We start from the raw sequence: 21,267 nt of genomic DNA on the forward strand, positions 1-21,267 counted from the left end.
GAAGTGTTATTGTTTATTTCAGAACTGCCTGACCTCTATTTTTATACTGCATTTGGAAGAAAAGGAGCCATCAGCAGCACAAAGCAGTGTCACTAAACATTACATTGATGTAGCAATTTATGTCCCATCTTTTTAAATATTTCTGGTTCTCTTGAAAGCTCCCTATCCTAATTAGAAAATGGCTGACAGTCTAAATTAAAGATCTGTAAAACCACACCTGGCAACAGCATGGCTGAATGATGAAATCCTCTTTTCTGGAAAGTACCTGTTTTACTCTGTAGCTCTCACAGTCATGTGAGAACCCATGTTCAAAAGCTCATTTTGAACAGTCACATACAGGTTCTCTTTTCAAATCTATTCTGAATAAAAACACTTGGCAAGTCCATTGTACAGCCCATAAAATGATTATGATTCTGTGTTTCTTGCTCCATTGTCAGCTCCATAATAATCTCCTATTGACAGTGAGCATGATGGTACTCTTATAAATATGGAAACTCAAGGATATAGATCCCATGCTGAACAGAATCAGACACTTTTGTCAGCTTCAGCAATTGCTTACAAGAAGATGCTGATAACACCCCTGTGGGACAGCACACAGAAAATCAAACACTTCCAGTGAGCTCAGAGTAGTATTCCACCAAAATCAATAAAAATGTGAAACAACACACAGCAATTTAATAATGAGGATCTCTCCCAGACAAGAATTTTAAACAAATTATTTAGTAAGTGTTAGGAATTTCTCTTAACTCTTTAAGGTAAGTGTTAGGAATTTCTCTTAACTCTTTAAGGCCAGGAGTGGGACATTTTTGAGATGTGCCTAGAGAAAAAGCAGTTTTACTAACGTCATCAAGGCACTTGAGTTTACAGCAGTCCTAAATGGTCTCAAGGCTTACACTTTCTAAAGAACTGGAAAAAACACCTTCAAGGTTTAGGCACTGAACATTTCATTAGTAGGTTTGCTAGATGGTTCATTATATAACAAGGTACTGAAAGAATTTTGTGGAAATCCAGAAACAATTTATGAAGAACACGCATATCAAAAATGCTCTTAGACAAAGGTCATTTTCCAGGAGCAAGGAACTGACTTTCTGATGGTCAGATTCATTTAGTTAGCTCTGCTGTGAACTTTGGGAAAGGCTGCTACTTAATCCTACTGATGGCCAAACATATGGCCTAGGAAACAATAGCTGGTTAATTTTGCTCAGAGCTGCCTACTCAAACCAATTATGAACTGTCTTAGTCAGTAAAAGAAATGTCTTGTCTGTTTATTTATTTAGCTTCTGTTTCTAAAAGAACAATGTTAAAGGCATTAGGTGTCATAATGTGCACCAGAAACCAGATCAATCCATTTCTCTACCTTCATCTTAGAATTCAAGCAAATCTCCTTTGGAAACAGATAGCAGCACAGATCTTCATGCAAAAAACCACGATCTTGTGGTTTGAGGAGAATGCTATGTACTGCGTGCGAGAAGATGGAACTGGAAAAGTATGCTCAAGACTACAGTCTTCCAAATCTGTCCTCCTTCATTAGTATTTAGTAGAACATGTTTCATCATAAACACTGCACATCCCCCTTCTAGTTTGCTCATTTATGGAAACAGATGTTTAAAATTAAGACAGGTTTTTAGTCTGCCCCTTACATTTTCCGTAGGTCTCACATGCTCCTTCCTTAGAAGACAGGAACAGTCATCAAGAGTTTACTGCTTATTTTAAAACCAACAAAGCTTAGTTTTAAAGGAGGTTTTAGTTCTTTCTATATGACTCAAAACTTTTGAAACTTTGGTACTTTTGCATCTCTAATAACACATTACAAAAAAAAATTCTGCTAATCAAATGCTAAGCAAAGCATCAACTGCTCATAGTTTTTCTACCCTATTACTCTGGTCTGTTTCACTGCTTGCAGATTTCCAAACCATACAACCTTTCTGACTAGAATGCTCCTTTGTTTAAGCCTGTACTTCCCATGCATTTTTAACCTTTTCCAGTTTACACATTCACCAAATTTTGTATTTGAGTTCACATTCATACACATAGAAGCAAATATAAATGTAGCTTTTAGAGAGTGAAATCCCAGTCTACATTCAAGTTTTCAAATTATCAAGTATTTTCACAGTCAATTACATCAAAATAGGCCATGAGGGATAAAATACTGGAGGGATGCCTTGGAAAATGCTGCCATAATCCCAAACCATTGATCTGCCATTTGAAGATCTCACTGCAATTGTGGCAGAGGCACAAGAACTAGAACAAGATAGAGAACAAGGCACTGGACAAGAAAGCAAGCTTTGCAGTTTTACACCATGTTCCTTGGTAGCAGCCTCTGCAGAAGGGAACTGAAGGCCACAAACAGCACAGGGAAAAGAAACGTACTGAAGCGAGGAGCTACTGCAACTTACTGCTGTGCTGAAAGAAACAGAAGGTGGGATCTTAAGGCAGGGCTGCAGGAGATACTAAATTACAGCAAACTACACATCTGCTACTCAAGCCAAGAAAGGGGTGAGATTAACAGCTTGGAATTCCTCTCTGGCTCGCATGGTATTCACTCCTGAGAACAATACAGAACAATATAACCACGCTACACATGCAGTGCAGCACAGTGCAAGTACACTTGCTCCTTTCAGCATATTTCATTAGATGACAGGTCTTGAAACCAGTCTCATCCTCTGTGCTCCTGGATGTGTTGATTCTTCTCAATCCTCGCCTTTTAGCACCTGTTCCTTCACTGAAGGCAAAGAGTGAACACTGCTGGCCACATGCTACAAAGATTCAGTGAGTGTGGTATTTGTCCAAAAGCCACATAATATATATATTATATACCTGCACACTCCCACCCTTCCCCTAACTCGGAAAAAAAGTCTTGAAATTATTCATATAATTTAGGATTTATTCCCCACAATTTGTTTTAGACTTGGGAATAACTGCTAGAGAGCAGCCAGCTATGCTCACTCAACCTAAATATTTGATATTCACTTGAAAAATAAGTCTGTAGAAATTCTGTCCCAAGCTCTTGCTACAGAGACCTGTCATTTTCAAAATGCAGACCAGGTTCTGTGCAGGAATCTTTAGTGAGTAACTCCTACACTAACTGGTGAACATAAGCAAGGGAAAAATATAGATTTACAGATGTGTGTAGTTGATTGTTGTAGCTAAAAACCATTTGAGTAACTGGCAATAATGTGATTCAATGTGAGTGATTTTAGTCCCTCTCCATTCTAGGCAGTGAAAACAAACCAAAAAAAAAGGTTCAGCGATATTTTTAAAAGTAGGAATTCAGTCTCAAACTTACAGGCTTTACATTTACTTTGCAGGGAATACTACTTTTATTTTTATATCAACTGAAGAGTGTTTCTTTAAAATCACATTGTTTCATCAAGCCATCTGTTACTCATAAGCCAAAGTTACAATTTGAACAATTTGCTGGTAATTTATTTTAGCACAGTATAAAACATTATCATATTATTGTTATTTTAAAAGTTATTTTTTTCCCACCAGACAGAAGTAGGATCATTAAAAATATCAACTACATACTTTATAATCTATTTTTATCTTGGGCAAGGGGATGACTTAAAAGCTGATGGGGGCAAAGGATTATAAAAGCACTACCAGGCTCCTGGGAGAGTCCTGAAAATAGTTTTGCAATGTCCATGGAAGATATATATCAACACCATTCTTACAGGGCTTAGTCAAAAGAACACAAGTTGAAAGAAGCTTAAGCAGGAACAGATGTTTCCCTTCACACCAGGCTGTTTAAAATAGAGTATATGCTATTTTTTACCATCTCTTGTTATATATACACTAAGCAAATGTTAACAAAATGCACTTTAATAAATATTATCACAGCAGATTACAAACAGCTGAACTATTGATGTTGAGTTTCAAGTTCCACTTCATGACCATATCTACAGCTAACATCCAAATACTTTAAAAAAAAATAGGGGCTCTGTTTGCACCGAAAACATGCAGAAAACAAAGCTGTCAGCTAAGTGCTCAGCAATGGTTTTCATTATAATGCACTAAAGAAATAATATTGTATTGTTCTCTTGCAAATACCCTGGAGAGTGAAGGTTTTGTGGTGGGATTTTTTGGGTTTGTTTTAAGGACAGAAATTATTTTAGATGAGATTGAAGTCACATCTAGGTAAATAATCCTAGGTAATAAACAAGACTCTAGAAGGGTCATTTTTTAGCCACAAAGATAAATCTGAATTGCTTATTTATTTGAATAACAAACCTCTGAGCAGTATTAAAGACTCAATTTTTTTCCCCTTTTCTCTTTTACTACCACCTGCTCTGACTGTACACCCTGCAGTAAACTTCTGAACAGACCAGGTAAAACATGTGTAAAATAAAGAATAATGCTTAGGATTACAATAACCATCTAAGGGCCCCTGGTACCAACAAAGCAAACACAGACTTCACACAAGAGAGCCCTGTAAGACTGCAGCATCTGAGTCAAGAAATCCACCAACACACCAGTGTTCCTAAGAACCCATGAGCTGCATCTCTTTGTTCCTTCCAAAAAATCAATCTAAATTTAAAGATTAAGACATGAAGAATAAGTAATGAAAGAGACAAGAATATGACAAATGTTGGAACAGCTATATGAACCCCAGAATTTTTATTCTTCTTATTATTATCAGTAAAAAATTATAATATCAATAATGTTTACATTAGTTATTTTCTAGGAAATTGCAGAGTTTTGTCTTCTCATTTTTTTGTCATGCTGTTAACCAAAAAAGTAATAATATAAATACATATTATTAGGGAGACATTGATATGTTTCTCATCTTCCACATCCTCTTGCCATTTCCTAATTAGATGCCGAAGAGAGTTGAAAAACTCAGAAGCTGAGAGTTCAGAATCATTTCATATTGCTTTCATGCAAAATACAGATATGTGAAGCCCCTTGTTTTGATCACACAAAACAAATTTTCATTCTGATGCGAGTAAATATGTAGAAAATAAGTGAATCACTCCCCTGACTAGAAGCATTTATGGAAAAGATTTTAAAAGCTCTTGGAAATTTCCATAGGTATTTAGCTGTTATTTTAGAAGAGAAACCGAGGTCCTCCTAAATACTTCAAGCCTGCTTCTATCTTGCAACTTAAAAGAAGATGGAGAATTAACCTGTCTCTTAAGAGCAACACTAACACAGAAATTCTTCACCAATTAGAACTGCAACACTGATGACTCTCCAGAAAACAATGCACATGAACTAAGACAGCAGAATTCTGAAAACTCCAAAACAGCTATGGATCAATGGAAGGGAAAAAATCAAAAGAGCAGAAAAGAAGGATCTCAAGATTTTAATTAAGTCACCAATGTAGAGAAACATGCAGTGAGAGTGACCTGTAGTTTTTCAGGGGGTGTAGCAGTTCCTTATCCAGCCATTAAGCCAGTCTCCTGCCTGAGGCTCCCTCCAATGAAGAGAGGGCAGATAACAGCAGGGGGATCAAACTGCTCCAAGAAGGTCTCGCCCCTCAGAAGCACACTGAATTCAACTACAGTTTAGCAATGCATATTAATTTCCACAGCATAAACTAACACTTGAAACATTTTCATGGCATACCTCATGCCAGTTTTACTCCTGGTAACATTTACTTTTCCATAAAACTGTCTAGAGGACTAAAATACAGTAGCCCTCTAGACAGGGCTTTCAGCAATGCAGGATGAGAGTTCTTCACACAAGTGTTAGTATTGTACAGCCTTTCTTTCCAAATAGTGCAATTCTCTGCTCAACTTGCCTTTGTAACAGAGAGAGCTGGGGGTCACACTTTCAGAGGCCAACTCTAGATCAAGCACATGGGTGGCAGCATCCCTGCAATGTATTCTCTTGGCAGATTCCTCCTTGGAGTCCCGAGAGGTACCATCGCTTCCATGGCCCAGCAATGCTATTACTAGGCAATAAAATAAATGTCAAGAAACTTACCAGCAAAGCCACTGTATCTGCAGGAGTCAAGATTATTTGTGGGGTGCTTTGGACTACAGAACCTGTTCTGAGGATCAGTTAAGGGGGTGACATGTTACTGGCAGCTTTGGAGCCAGTGGTAATGATTTGTACTCACTGAACTTGACCAAGACACAAGAGAGGGAACAGCAAAGAGCAGATTTGACACACACTGTCCCATCCAGCAGATACCATGGCACAATAAGCATCATCAAGGTGTTTCAATGGCAGTCCTGTTACAAGTGGAACCAGTCCACTTCTGAAAATGCAGAATCAATTACTCATCTGTACTGCCTTAGGTTTGCTGGAAGAAATTAGACTCATTTCTAAAGCAAGTAAAAACAAACCAGCAGGGAGAGATTCATGTCTAGCCAAAAACATGAAAGATGCCTGCATTTGGATTTCAGTTAAGCTGCACCATTTTTAAACCATGCTCTTCTGTGCTTATCATGCTTCCTATTTCCACAGGGACAAGAAGTGTGAATCCTGCAATGGTGTCACACTGAAAAAAAGATACCGTGCAAGAATTCCCTCTGATGGTGCATTATTAAGGAGATAACCAAGGATCCAAAAGTGTGCTTCCTAAATTTTAAGAAGTTAAAACTGGGAGACACGGTACAGAAAGAATCCTCCATTTCTTAACCTGTCACCATCATGGCAAAAATGTGAACATAAGAGTAAAATTTTCTGCCTGTTACAGTTCTAGACATGTACCAGATTGTAGATTCTAGACATGTATCAGATTGATACAGAAAACAGAGGTCATGAGAAATATATTTGGCATTCATATATGATTGTCTGTCCAAAATAAATCTTTACTTGGGACGTCAGCCTAGCTCCTCCTTCCCTTACTTGTCTCCATAGACTCCAGAGAACACTCTCAGATGTAGAAATCGTAACAGGATACACAGAAACAAAAAGCAGCTAAGGAAGTAATTAAAGGCTACCCTATTTGACATGAGACATAAGTCTAAATATTACAAAATATGGTATCTTAGAAGTAACATCTCTACTTTCAACAATTTCAGAATGATCTGAGCCCCAGTGATCAAAGTTCAAAAGTTAGCTTTGCTTATTAAAAAGCAGGTGAGCAAATCTTTAATCTGTGTTTAGCCTGAGAGCAAAAGACAGGAGTGTTAATACCAATACAGCAGTACAATATATACACAACAGTTTAGTTACTTCTTTCACTGCCCACAAATTATGTATCAAAGACACCATGGGACTGTTTGAGCTCTTTAGGGCAGATTAAGTCACTCTAGATCCACACTGATATCCAAGGAACAAGCACACTCTGGTGATGTTGACATGATTTTAAAGTATAGGAAGAGTGTATTTTATGCAACATCATGTCCCCAATATTTAAATGCTCCCTGTCTTGCCATAGCCAGAAACTGTGGCAGAAAAGCAGCGGAGAGAGTGGAGAACTGGAATAAAGTCCAGCAGCACAGAAAGATCTCAGCAACAGAACAAAGGTTTGACCAGAGAGTCTTCTTTGGCATTTCCTAAATGTTTTATAGTCAACATTGTACTGAGGCACTTTGGTTTGGTGAGCAAGAAGCATTCTCCAGGTGAAATAACCTCCTTGTTATACATTATATAGTTATAGAAGAAAAGCACATATTACCTATTGTAAAATATTATTGTGTTTGCAGAAGGAAGCAGTTAATATTCAATATTAAGTACAATCTCAATGCAACAAAAAGTCAATACAGAAAACTTATTAAAATTGCATCTGTGTTCAAACTTAAGGTAAGTCATACTTGCTCAGCAGTGCACAATAAAATTAATAAAATTAATTTTTTTGGTGTACAGGAATTTTTTTAGTAAGCTCAGGGAGAAAATTTCGACTTTTTATCCTATTTTGAAAATATGGCTATTCTATTTGGTTTGGGACTTTTTAAATACAGTAATTGGCAATACACTAAGATACTAAAACTGCTAAAAGGCTCTGTTATGAACAGCTTATGAAAAGATAAAGGATTTCTCTATTCAATTAAAACATTCTATTAACTTCAATTGTATTCTACAGTTTGAGAAGAATTATAAGGCTGTTAATTTTTTAAAGAAAGGAAATGCCTTCTCTAACAGCTTGTTGTTACTACTTTGTTTGAAGAACATCCTTTATTTTTCCATTTATTTTGTTTGTAAACATGATTTATATCTGGTTTATATGCCCTTAAAAGCAATGGTTATTTTTGTTGCTCAGACAAATTAGTTAATATGACAATTTTCCTACTCCCAAACAAGTCTTGTTTCCTGAGTTAGATTTACATAAAAATGTTGAGACTTTCACAATGTGCATAATCAGATAGAGTGACACAGCATGCACTTCACAGCAACAACTTCAAAGAACTTCAAATTTCTCTACATCAAATAACATCTGAGGATGAGCGACATACTCAACCTACAGAGAAACTGTAAATATACATTCTAGCTATTAAAATTTAAATTATTATCTTTCAAAAAGGGATCTTCATAACCCCATAATCAAATGGCTTCTATCAACAGAAACATTTCCATGTCTAGAAAAGCATTCTAAAGAGTCTCAGAATTGGATATTTATGGAAATAAGATGACTCCTGGATTGTCATTTTGTTTTCATGTTATCCATACTCTTTCTGAAGCTACAAATGCAAAGACATTTTCTGTTTCGATGATGCACAATTTTGCTACCAGTTGTGACAGTTATGCCTATTTTTCTACTCTGACTCAAAGAACTGAAGAACAAAATCAAACATGTTGGAACTGGTACACAATAACTACACCAGTTTTTCCTAAGTATGAATATATTGAAATAATCCAAGATAACATCAGAATAGTAGTGTAATGACACAGTTCGACCTGAAACAAAATTTGGGTTCACATTTTTGAATACTATTATGTGTTCAGAAAACTTCAGTTTGTTCTGATACCAAAATCTATATATACTTAAGTATCAGATAGTTACAGCTGCATTATTTTTAATCCAGTTCCTACAATTCACAGTAAAAATGGAAGATTGAAGATCAGTGCAGTCTGTCAAGCTGAGTCCCCATCAAGCTCATAACGCCTGTGCTGTAGTTTATTCTTAAAATTTTCTTAACTATTATCACTGCAAATGGACTAAAGCTAGGGGAGCATCCTACTCACACCCTGTGGCTAAATAAATACACTACTCAATGCTAGTTTATATAACATGCAACAAGACACAACAGATGTTGCAGAATTTAAAACAAGCACAATGTGAATCTGTTTTCACTAAAATGGACATAACCTGCTAATTTCCAGTCTGGCAGAATATTATAGTGTCAAAAATAATTTTAAAAAGAAGGCAATAGATAAAGAATTGCAGTGTTCTCTTCAAATTCCCTAGTATATATTTAATACTTAATTGAAAGCAACAGTCTTCTGTTTCACTAAAGTATTTAGGTTACCAGTACCAGCTCTATCAAACACCATGTGATACTGAAACAAAATTAAATAATCTGGGGGTAAAAGGTCTTTTAGGTAAAGTACTATCCAATAGGATATCTGGACACTAAAACAGAAACTATATATATTGTTTCAACATAAAATGTATATTGTAGATCTGTCTTCTACATTGATATCATCTGTTGGAGTTCATTCTCCAGTGACACTACAAATAATTTTTAAATAATAATAGGATCAAACTTGTTTCTCTCAAGAAGTATAACTGCTGTTCAGATACTTTAAATTACAAAACAACAAATTCTAGTACAGTATCTCAGGTGGTCCAAGTGATACATACCCCTACTGCCAAGCTGACAGAACTAGAAACAGTAATTATAGTGCAAATAAAAGCATACTGTGTTCTGGGGGGTCCTCCCCCTTTTCTTTTTACTCACTTTCTTAATAAAATCAGGCATCTCCTTTTTCTCTGAAAGGTGGTTTAAAGAGGAGCAGCATTCTACCTCCAACACATATCCTTCACTATTGATGTCACCTTTTGAAGACCTAAAGAGGTAGACAGAAAAGAAGAATCAATTTCTGTTGTTACAGCTGGATACCCAGATATCCCATTTATAAGTATTTCTCCTGGAAAGCCAAACTTCAGACAAAACTTCGGTTCAGACAAAACATTTCCCCCACTGAGCTCAATAGAGTTCTGACAAGTGGCAGCTACAGTATGTGACCCACATGCTAGGGGAGCAGATCACACCAATGGTGGGATGCTTCAGGGACTTCCAGATCTCTTTTTGTATCCAAGAAACACTTTGGCAGCCTGGCATCTACAGCCAACATCAAGGAGCTGCACGGGTGATATAACTCAGGAGACACAAAAAGGTTCCAATGCAATGGTCTGACAGATGCTCTAAGCCCCACAGGGCAGCTGATATAAGATGCATTTCAGACAGCAATTAAAAGAAACCCCTCCTCCTTATCTAGAACTATTCCAAGACAACATCTAAAATCAGGGGCTAATCAAAATAGTTTAACCTTCAGTCTTACCTTATGTTTTGTTTTTGAGAAATGTAAAGCTGTGCCTGAAGTCCCCTTGTCTTTCAGAAGACTAACTAACTCCTAAAATAATTCAAAGCAAATGGCATGTGCCATATGCATTTGCTGAACAAATGAGCACTGTGGAAATAAGGTATTGGTCAAAATATGCCAAGGGACTGTTTGGAAGTTATACTGAATGATCTTCAGAAAGAGTTTGCAGGCAGTGCTACTGAAGGCAGTTTTCATCTCCTCCTGCCTCCCATGAAAGGAAACTGATATACCTGATCAATAGAGGATGCCTAGACAATCACTCGCTTTCTCAGTTTTTCAGAAGAACACATGGAAGAACATTAAAAATAAAAGCAAGCTTGTCATTCTTTGGATTAGTAACAAAGCAGTTATCTAACATTTCCCAGAGAATCAAAAGATCTAGTTCTAAGTGAAGAACTAATCCTGGCCAGCAGTTGTTTGGTGCCTGGCTACCTAGAAGACAGAAAGAAAGGTACAGAAGTTTGAACTGGGAGTGCTGAGGAAGCAGCAAAACAGGGGCTTGGCAGGCTTGCCATGCTTGCAAAAGCAAGCCTGTGCAAAAGGCCTGTTCTGGGGACTGGGACTGTGTGACACAAAGCTTCAGCTCCAGATGGTCCCAGGGGCTTTCCCGAGACACTTGCAGTTCCCTGGAGCCAGGCGGTGCGTGGGCTGCTGACTGCAAACTGCCAGTGTTTCCTAGGCAATACTGCAGACTTCTGCTACATTTGATCCTCCCACTTTCACACAGGCTACACTCTCACCTCATTCCTCTTATCTCACTTATACCTGAACAGGTGGTAGCAGACTGTGCATTGTTTGGTAACACTGAAGACCCTTCCCTATTTGTTTTTTTCCCTCTTTTCTAGTTTCTTCTTACAACCTGCGGTTCCATTCTCTACTTCATTCTGGACAAAAATTTTAACAAAGTCTTAAAATAAAAGTTAAAGTGTTCATGAAAATTATCCAAACATCTTTATAGAATTTACACAGGTCACTATTGGGGGGCTAACAGTATTCCAGAACAACTCCTCTGCAACAGACACACATAAATTAACTTAAGAGCAAGAACAACTTTGTCAAGAAAATAAAAAATCATTTTGAGAGGGACAACACGTGTACTGCAGACAATCATTTTTGCTGTTCTAAGGTCCTAGATAAGAAAATCCATCCTGTGCATATTTTCTGCCACAGATGAACTCGAGAACATAAAAATAAACTTTAGAAATCCTCCCTGCTCTGTACTTGCAACCAGACCTACTATTTTTTTTTTTTAGTCTGAATATGACTAATTCAAAGTCAAGATATCAAATCCAGGAAATTAAGTATGTGTCATGCTATTTTATGTGCCCACCCATTTGGCAAAGGCTGTTCATAACTCTGGCACTGCTGTGACCCACATGAAAATTCACTATTCTAATTCCTCTGAAAGAATGAGATAGACTGCATTTTAAAGTCTACCTGAAAAAATAAATCTGTTTCAACCTGTATTGGTAAAGTTTATAGACAGGTATAAGGAAGAGAGAAGCTGGCCTTGAACCACTCTCTCCTAATTCCTCTCCTCCCCCTGAACAGCTCCCTGAGCTCTGATTTTGTGCAATTTTTTGAGGACCTGCTTCCAACCTCTTTGAAAGGACTAAGAGTTATCTGAAATACAGATTATATCCATAAAAAATACAGTGATTATTACTGCAGCTGCTTAAAATGTCCTGTTTAACTCCTTTAAGAAGCACTTAACTATAAAATATACTTGCTGCTTGGAAATATTTAATTGGAGACAATTCCTTCTCTAACACTTTGGGGGCTGCCTCTCCACTAGGACTCATGAAAGAAATGGCATCAAATATGATTGCACTTTGTTATGAACATTATTTTACAGAACACACTTAACAGATCCTACTAAATGCCATAAAATCCTTAGTTAAAATCTTCCAATAGAAGGACTCTGTATTTCTAAGAAGTATTTTTCCATGCTCTCAAGTAAATTATGTCTATATATGTTAAAAGCAAGTCTTTGTTTATACTGGTAGTTTTCATCTTTTTAGGAAAGCTTTAAAAGCCTGTTATTCTGTCAAAAACAAACAAACAGAACAAGATCCATACCATTTCATGTGAAAATAATAAATACCCGTGGATGTCACAGACCACAAAAACAATATTCCGAGCAAAGCTACGTGGGCAAGGAATTGTTTCCAGTCTCTATGCAATAATCAGTGCATTTCATACGTGTATCACAAAGTATGTCATAAATATCATAAAAGTCTCTCATAAAACTCTTTGAATATTATTAGTATAGCCATAGAGAAGTAGATAATTATAGGTACAGGTTAACTGTAATAAATACAGCTATAAAAAATAAAACAGCTATAACTGTTAATAATTCTGTATTAACAGTTACTAATAAAGTTTTAGTTTTATTAATTTAATGGGACTACTTTTAGGACCACTTTCACTAGAAACTATGAAATAGGACCCCTACAAAATGTACATCTATCAAGATCCCAGAAGCAAGAGAAAAAATCCAAAAAGCACAGTTTTGTGCACTTGCATTCCCCTGCTCTATTGTGAAAAAGGACTGATATCAATCGTGAGAAATAACCTAATAATCCATACCCAGGAGTCTCTTACCAGTTTTATAGCACAGGATGTTACTGAGAGTCCAACATATAAAATACTTTAAAATTCAAGCAATGGTTTATGTAAAGTTGATTTTCACTTTCCCATCATAAAATATTTCTCAACAAAAAGGAGAAAAGAGAAATGCTGAGATCAGTTTAGTCAAAAAAATATGGAAGCTCCAGCAGTTCTGAAGATCTTCCTTTTCTTCTGGATGCACAGTCATCAAGTTCTTCATTTCCTTCTCCTTCGTTGGAAAACTGAATCTTCCTCCCTCCACTCCTGCAAACATTTGGGTGTTTTGTATTACCTTTATTCCTCTGATTAAAAAAATCGCTGGGTTAATTAAAAAAGGTCCAGCCCTGAAAGCAGCACACCTGGATACACTAATGCTGTGCCCTTCCTGGGAGGCAGGATGAACTGGAGAAGCTGCTACATCCAGACTCACTACAACACCCTGTACTCACTGTAACATGTTTTGGGATGCCTGAGAGGGAACACAAGGGACAGTGTGAACAACACCAGCACTTCCCCTGCAGTGAGGAAGACCAGTCTCCTGCCTCCCACCCCAGGACAGAACAACCACTGGTTAGCCCTGGAGATTGCCAGAAAATTTCATTGCAACTTACACACCCCGGGCTTTCATTTAGTTTTGTTATACATTGTTTATCATTAACAATTTTCCTGGAGAAGGGCTCTTCTGCCATTGAAGGTAAACTCAGTGCTCACCATGGACAACCTTAATCATAGGATGGCAAAGAGTTGAGGTGGAATTTCAGTCTACCTGATGCTGAGCAGAGGGTCAGCATTCACAGGCCTGGTGGCGCAAACATTGCCAAATTTTACCAATATGGAAAGGGCTCAGGACCACAGACTTCCAAAAAATGTCATCCTGAATCCTAAACAGGGTTTCTAGCACCACTAAACAAGAAGATTATACATTGAATAAATAAGATTTTAACTTATAATTGGAAGTTCACTGGCCAAAAATATGTTACAATGGTTGTTTCACTAGGTTGTCATTTCCTGCACAGCTGTTTGCTGTTAAGCACCATTTCATGGTAGAAAAACCATAACCAGCTGTGGAAAACCAGTAACTTACACAGTAACTATTAAAGCTGACAACTTGGTGTCCCTTACAGACTGGATTTCCAGTCCTTTTCAGATACAAGAAGGAACTGAGGAAGCCAACATTTGGTCCTAATCTTCCTGAAGTTCCCTATGCCCATGAGCTCAGCATGCCAAAACACACTTGTAAAACTGCAGAGATGCTCTAAGATTACTATCTCATTAAGATGATGCTAAGAATGTGAGCAGAGTTTTGAGTTTTCCACTACACAAGAATAGCTCTACCATTCAAATAGAACTGTGCATTCGTAACTAACGAGTCTACATTACAAAAATAATAAAACCACACCAAAGTGATTGACATAAGCAGCTGGTATCTCTACAATTTCATGTTAAATTTCCAGCAAAATTAGAGTATCTGAAAACCAAGAACCCAACAACTAAAAATCCACAGGTTTTATGATGCCCAGCCAAAAACCACACCATTTTTTATAAAAATAGAAGCAGGTATATTGCATGCTAAGAGCCAAGTCTAACCCATGTGACACTGTTTTAATGTTATTACCTAAACGTTTTCTTTACTATAGGAAATCTTATCACTGGAATAAGTATTATTTGTTAGTAAAATTTATAAACTTTTTAAAATGACAGTATATAAAGTTTCTTGAGAAAAGTTTGGGCATGTATTAATACACAGGCATCTTTAATGTGCAGTGTTTATAATTTTCAGAATACAGATGAAAGGACATTTATTTCAGGTCATTGTTAGAAGTTATTGTGAGGAAATATGTATTTCTTTGAACTTGTAACAGATAACAAGCCTTCAAAACTCAAACCATTGTCCTTTGAGCTAAAGGAAGATATCTGTTGACTCTTGGGCATGGAATAAATATTATCTTTTCATTAAGTTGAAATCAGCCTGCTGAGAGCAACAACACAGACTACATTTGCACACAAACCTGTTTGATCCCTAATGCTCATGAAGGTAAATTCAGACATTTCTCATCTTCAAGCTTAAATCCTACATGAAAACCAAATAGACACACACACACATTTATATTCAAAATAAAATATATTGTATCTATGCAAAGTACCTACTTTCACCAAAGTGAAAACACCAAAGAGAAATACCAGCAAAATCAGGAAACTGTAAAAATCTTTGTTTACTATTAAACTTTTGAACTCAGTCTGTCATATTCCTTTGCAGATAAATAGAGCTGTTGTTATCCAACTGATGATAGTTTGAATTTGTCAGGACTAACAGACACAGGAATTACAGAAATAGAATTAGAATAATCTCATCAAATGAATCTCTGCAACACTTGACACCTCATTATTTTGCAGAAAGGGAAAACAGCTGCAAAGCTGTTTGAGGTCAGAACAGAAATTTAGAACATTTAGAAACTCTAAAAAATTATGATTAAATTAAACTTAGTCTACTTCTGCAGAGCAATGTTTCCCTGTTGGTTGCTTTACTGACTGAAGCAAAACCTGTAGATGGTACATCCTTAGACACAGCTGGAACAATGGAGAGAAATTCTTTGGAATACCATTTATATCCCCTGCTTCTCTATCATGGTGAAATAAAGCATCTGCAAACATGTCAAAACTATTATAAGCAGACAGTTTATGAGCCCCAAATCCTGTACCATTCCTGGTAAAAGGGAATGGAGGTTGCTTTCCAGTGCTGAGCACTTGGACATCAAAACATTTTAACTGACACTGAATTTTGAACCTTTAAGATATCAGACAGGGGTATCACGCTACAGGTTGCTGGGAACAAGTTAAAGCTGCTTTGTGCTATGGTTTTGTTGTAATTTTGTTCAGGGGCTGACTTAGCAATTTCTCTGCAGGAAACAGATAACCTGCCACAGCCACAAGCTGTCCAAAATAAGAATGCACCCAAAACACCTGCACAGAGATTGTTAAAGAAAAAAGCCAGTGAGTGTGGAAATAAAAGGTCAAGGAGAAAAAGGTTATTGCAGACACAAAGAACTACTGATTTCTGCTCCTGGGGGAATGTAAGAATGTGTTACTCTCCTCATCTTGGTTAGACAGAACCTCCCAAACACATGGACCTTTCCCCATTCCTTCCATCAGCAGAGACCCACTGTCACACATTCACACTTTTCAGGTACCAGCTTTTATTCCCTTTCCTGAGATTGTAAGTGTAAATCAGTGTGAACTACTCTTCTCAAGCAGGAGTGTGAACAGCAGGCCACACCTACGCTCCACTCTTGGGGCCTTCCCTAAATTCAGAAAAAAAAAATCTGCAAAAACTTGGGCTCAAAGAGTTTTCTTCACACAACTGATACAAGATTCTTCAAGATTTCTTCCTTAAGAAACCCACATATCTTAGAACTCAGCACAGACAATAGAACAGACAACTGCCTTTTAGTTAAGTCCACTGAAATTTACAGGGGGAAATAAAATATTCATGAGCGTTGAATTTATTGTTCTTTTATCTGACTATTCTATGACTTTCAAACCACTTTCCAATCAACTGCTTAGTGTACACCATGCCATTAGATGCTACAGAAATATTTAAATTTATTATATTAGATTTATGACAGCAATGGCAGAGTTTTTTAGCAACTTGGTAGACTTCCTTCATGCCAGTGCCTCTAAAGAGTTAAACACCCCTACATTTATTTCACTTACTTTAATTGAACTTGATGCCTTTTGCACTGCAAACAATTGCATTGTTGATTTTTAAAAAAATCTGTCCCTTAATTCCATATTTTCCCTAACATTTTTGGTGGAAAATCCTTGATTTTCAACATGTACAACTTCCATATATGATAGGGATGTGTTTCTTCAAATGTCCTACAGCAGGAATGACTCCTATTTCCATATTTACCACAAATGATTACATAGCCAAGATAACAAAGCCAGTGATACCAGATTAAACAGAAAGCTATCAAAGTGACTTTAAAAGTCACCTTAATGTACAATGCCATTGCAAATTCACTAGGAATATTTTCATACTACATGACAATGGCAAAATAGGATAAAATAACACTAACAGGTAATTTCCATGAATTCTAATGCACAACATGCCTCAGCACTACCTTTTCCATTTTATTGTTGAACAAATTCAGGCACTGCAAATCTCACTGACAGCAGCAGCATGGTGTTCTTGATACCCATCATCTGCTGCAGCTGGCATAGCCTCTCCCTACCTTTAGGGAGGCAGAGCTATAAAACTAAGTTCTCAAAGCACAAGTCAACAGTATTAATTTTAAACCATAAAACTGACACAGAAAGGTGCAACACTTAGACTAAGTACTAATTCAAGCATTCAATTCTGTCTCTGTATAGACGGAATTGGCATTACTGTAGGCACTAATACAACAATTTCATTTCTGTTCCATTCAGAGAACAAAAAAAGGAAGGTGGAAAACACACTCTGTATCTGCTAGACAACAGACAGATGAAGTGCAGTGTTGGAGCCACCTGGGATGAAACACCTGGAGTGAGAAAAGAGCTGCAGCCTCAGGCATTCTACAGGAAGTGCCCAGGCCCCCCAAGGATGGGCTCCACACCAAGGTACAGAGTTTTTTATAACTCTTGGCTCTCCATGAACAACATACCACCAAAGGGATAGATTTGTACTCCACAGCATAAATGATGTTACCAGTGATCCTACAACTGTGACTGGACTACTTTTACTCCTAAAATCTTATGACAGAAATAAACATTAATCTGATCTTAGCCTAAGCAGACCTAATTTCTACCCATGATTTAACTGTGATATACAGAGACTGCCTTGAGATGACAAGACACCTGACAGTCCTCAGGGGGAAAAAAATAATTTCATCATTATCAGCAGTGTAATGAGAAAGGTTAATTAAAACAATTACAGTATGTCTTTTTTCTTCATACTGTTACATATTTTTAGTTCCCAGCTGTTTGTGGAATGACATGAACATGGAGTTCAGATACAGGTGGTCTCTATGCAGGCCATAGTTATCCGAAATCTGTGCAACACCCACTTCTCTTCATCACACTTGGCAATGCAAATACTTGTTGCACCCACACACTATGGGAGAAGCTGCTTCCATACTCTCAGCCAAACTCAGGAACATTTAAGCTACATGAAACATTAAACTGATGTAATTTCCCTTTCTGGTACTTGTTTTTTTCCTGCTTCACCTAGGCAGTCAAAAATGACAGATAAGAAAATGCAGAGAAATGGACTGTGACTGTAAAAGGAAATATAATTGGTTCAAGACTCTCTACTGTCTTCAGTTTTGTACAGTCATTTACAGCTGTCTAAAGCCTGTGACACTGGCACCCAAGTGAGTGGGCAGGCAATTAAGATTTTGTACTCTTCCACAATCACTCTGCACAGATGTGAACTACTGGACACGGTGTGAGAGCAGTGACACTGAGCACTCTGGCTTGAGGACCACATCACTGAGGAGGAATCTGCTCTTCCCTGACAGGCCTTCAGAGCTCAGACCTAGAAGATGCTGAGCCCTCAAGTCCCCTAACCAACAGAAGTCCTTAAGTACTTACTTAACATTACTTTCATGCATGTAAACACTTCCATTGCTCGCAGCATGTGTAGGCAGGGAAGACAAGGCCCCAAAACCACGCAATCTCAGCCCACCATCACTCAACAAGTCCACTGTTCAGGCAAACATTCTATGCTTTAACCATAAAACTGGAAGCCATTTAAACAATAATAACAGGCAAGCCAGCATGAAGTTCTGTATTAATAAAACTAAAATCAAGTCAAGGCAAAATAAGAGTTATTTTAGAAGCTCAAATTTCCTGTGACACCTAACACTTACATACACTTGCTAACAAAATGCAGAACTTTTTCCTTAGGTCAGAGGCTGAATTTCAACTCTGTCCATAGCCTCTATCAACTGAAGCAAATTGAATGGTGGATGGTTTGCTTTTTAAATAGGAGTATAAACCAGCTATGTCCTTTTCTTCAAGCATCAGCACAAAGAGAGGGACTAGGATTGCCAGATGGAGGTTTAATTATCTGCCAGCCTTCAGAATTGGTCATGGTTAGAAGGGCTGGACTGGGGAATGCAGCTGATGTAGGAAACTGGAGAGAATGGCTGCAACAATATAGGTAGCTGCAGAATTGGGAATGGTCAGACAATATTAAATCAGGTTTTAAATCATTAACCAAAAATCATATGTTTACAAATATCCACATTTTAATTTTCTTCTGGGCTATTTAACAGCACATCCTATAGATTATTTTTTTTTGAAATCATATTAAATAATAAAAAACCAGAATTCCTGTTTCTTTATCATATTCAGACTTTATGTAAAATATTCTTAAAACATTTTAATAAGTGCACAAAGCAGGAAAGAAGTCTTTTTATTTATGGAGTTTGCACTGACTAAAACTTGTACTGTTTAGAGGAAAGAAGGGCCTAAAGTCTACGCATAAATTTAAGAAGTATGTGTTAGTACTACAGTTCTCAAATTAATTGCATTAACTGTAACCGTCTAAACACAAAATATGTCTTTTCTAAGCAAACAATTCTCCTGTCGTAATTTAATCTAATAAATTTTTAAAGGGTACCAACAAGACCATCCTCACAAACTGTCATGCATAGGGCTTGTTTGTTTGCCTCTCATGACAACACATCCCAAAATACAGAGCATATTTCAACTTGTTATTCTCCAAGTCGCCTGCCAAACTGCAGACAAATTGTAAACATGAAGAACATGTTAAGCCTATTCAAGCCCACAAAAAAAAATCAAGTCTTGCACAGTAAACTCTGCTATAATTTCCTGATGTAGGTCAAAACTCAGCAGGAAATCACATTGTCTATTTTTATCCCAGTTCACTGGAAGTGCTTTACCTTTCTGTTTTCTTGATAAGCACAGCCCTGAAGATTTGTTCCTGGGGAGTTTTCTCTTTTTCATCAGTTGGTTGCACAAAAGGGTGGACAGCAGCCAAGACAAAGCCCTGCTGGTACAATTCTTCCAGCTGAGCTGGAAGATCATACAAGGAGGAGAGCTTGATTGCAGATGATCCTGGCAGCTCAGCTGGAAACAAAAAGAAATTGGTCAGTAATCCGACACTGGACTATCATGTATTTTAAAATCCAGGCTCTTCAGAGTCAAGTAAGCCTCACACAGATCTACAATATTAACACCAAAACTGACCTTTCCTGAGACCCATTTTGTATTTCATATTTTAAGCAGGCTGTCTTGGCGAAGTACTTGTATTACAAAAGAGACTCACGCAATTAAGCAAGAAATCAGATACATTAAAATGCCAAATCCACCACACAGTCTGGCAGAGATAAGTAGAAGAATTTAATAAAAACAAGGCAGTTGGTCAAAAGATATTCTAGGTTTTAGTAGTTGTCATAGTAATGCAAGTAAAGAAGAGTGAGCCATGAGTCAAAAACACAAAACAAGAGAGAAGAGTCAATGAAGGCAGAACATGTCAAATTCAAAAGCTATAAAAAGAAGCATCAATCTACACAAAATCAGACTAAGAGATCACTGATGCAAGATGCTGATGAGACCAAGTATCTGCCAAAATGTCTGAAGAGACTTTTGTAGGTATATTGATAATAGGAACGTTGAATGATGCATCCCTATAGCAATGAGAAACCTTTTAGAATAAACACTAAATCTTATACCTCAGGATTTAAGCAAACCTATACATATTAGAGGTGAGGATGAGACACAGTATATGAAAATAATCCTTTCCCAATCTGCTTACTGCAAGGTTTTATGCCATCCTGTCAAGTATTTGTTGCTGACTCCTGTCAGACACTTGACATACACATGGATATTTCAGTCAGTATAGCAACTGCCCTTATTTCTTTGGAGTCTTGTGGGATTCAAAAGAAAATCCCATAAATCATCTAAAACAATCTTTTATTCTCTTCTTCTCTACATCAGTAATTCCTCATACACTTTTCGTATTTTATGGGAAACGACATCTCTCTTTGCTGACCTTTGCCTCTTCATTTCCATCTCGCTTGGAGGATATTTATTATGTCATCTAAACCACACCAGGGCATACAGAGTGGTGAGGTCCTGGGTGTTCTTCCCTCCCACTGAAACCAGGAGAGAGGAGATGCTGAAAGAAACGCAGCAAATGCTCCCAGCACCTTGCAATCCTTTGCTAAAAAAAAAGCACTGGAGAATAGTTGTATGAAATAAGCAGGCAAT

General features: G+C 37.2%; 1 protein-coding gene across 1 annotated transcript in view; it reads right to left on the reverse strand.

The window, feature by feature from the left end:
• Positions 1 to 21,267, reverse strand: part of RFTN1 (raftlin, lipid raft linker 1) — a 95,862-nt gene that overhangs the window by 35,459 nt on the left and 39,136 nt on the right. Inside the window, exons 3-4 of the mRNA XM_066555098.1 lie at positions 19,938 to 20,124; positions 9,795 to 9,903 (exon numbers count right to left, since the gene is read on the reverse strand). Of these exons, the coding sequence (XP_066411195.1) occupies positions 9,795 to 9,903; positions 19,938 to 20,124 (296 nt within the window). The remainder of the gene's footprint in view (positions 1 to 9,794; positions 9,904 to 19,937; positions 20,125 to 21,267) is intronic.

This window comes from Molothrus aeneus, chromosome 1 (assembly GCF_037042795.1).
Source record: "Molothrus aeneus isolate 106 chromosome 1, BPBGC_Maene_1.0, whole genome shotgun sequence".
Classification (NCBI taxonomy): domain Eukaryota; kingdom Metazoa; phylum Chordata; class Aves; order Passeriformes; family Icteridae; genus Molothrus; species Molothrus aeneus.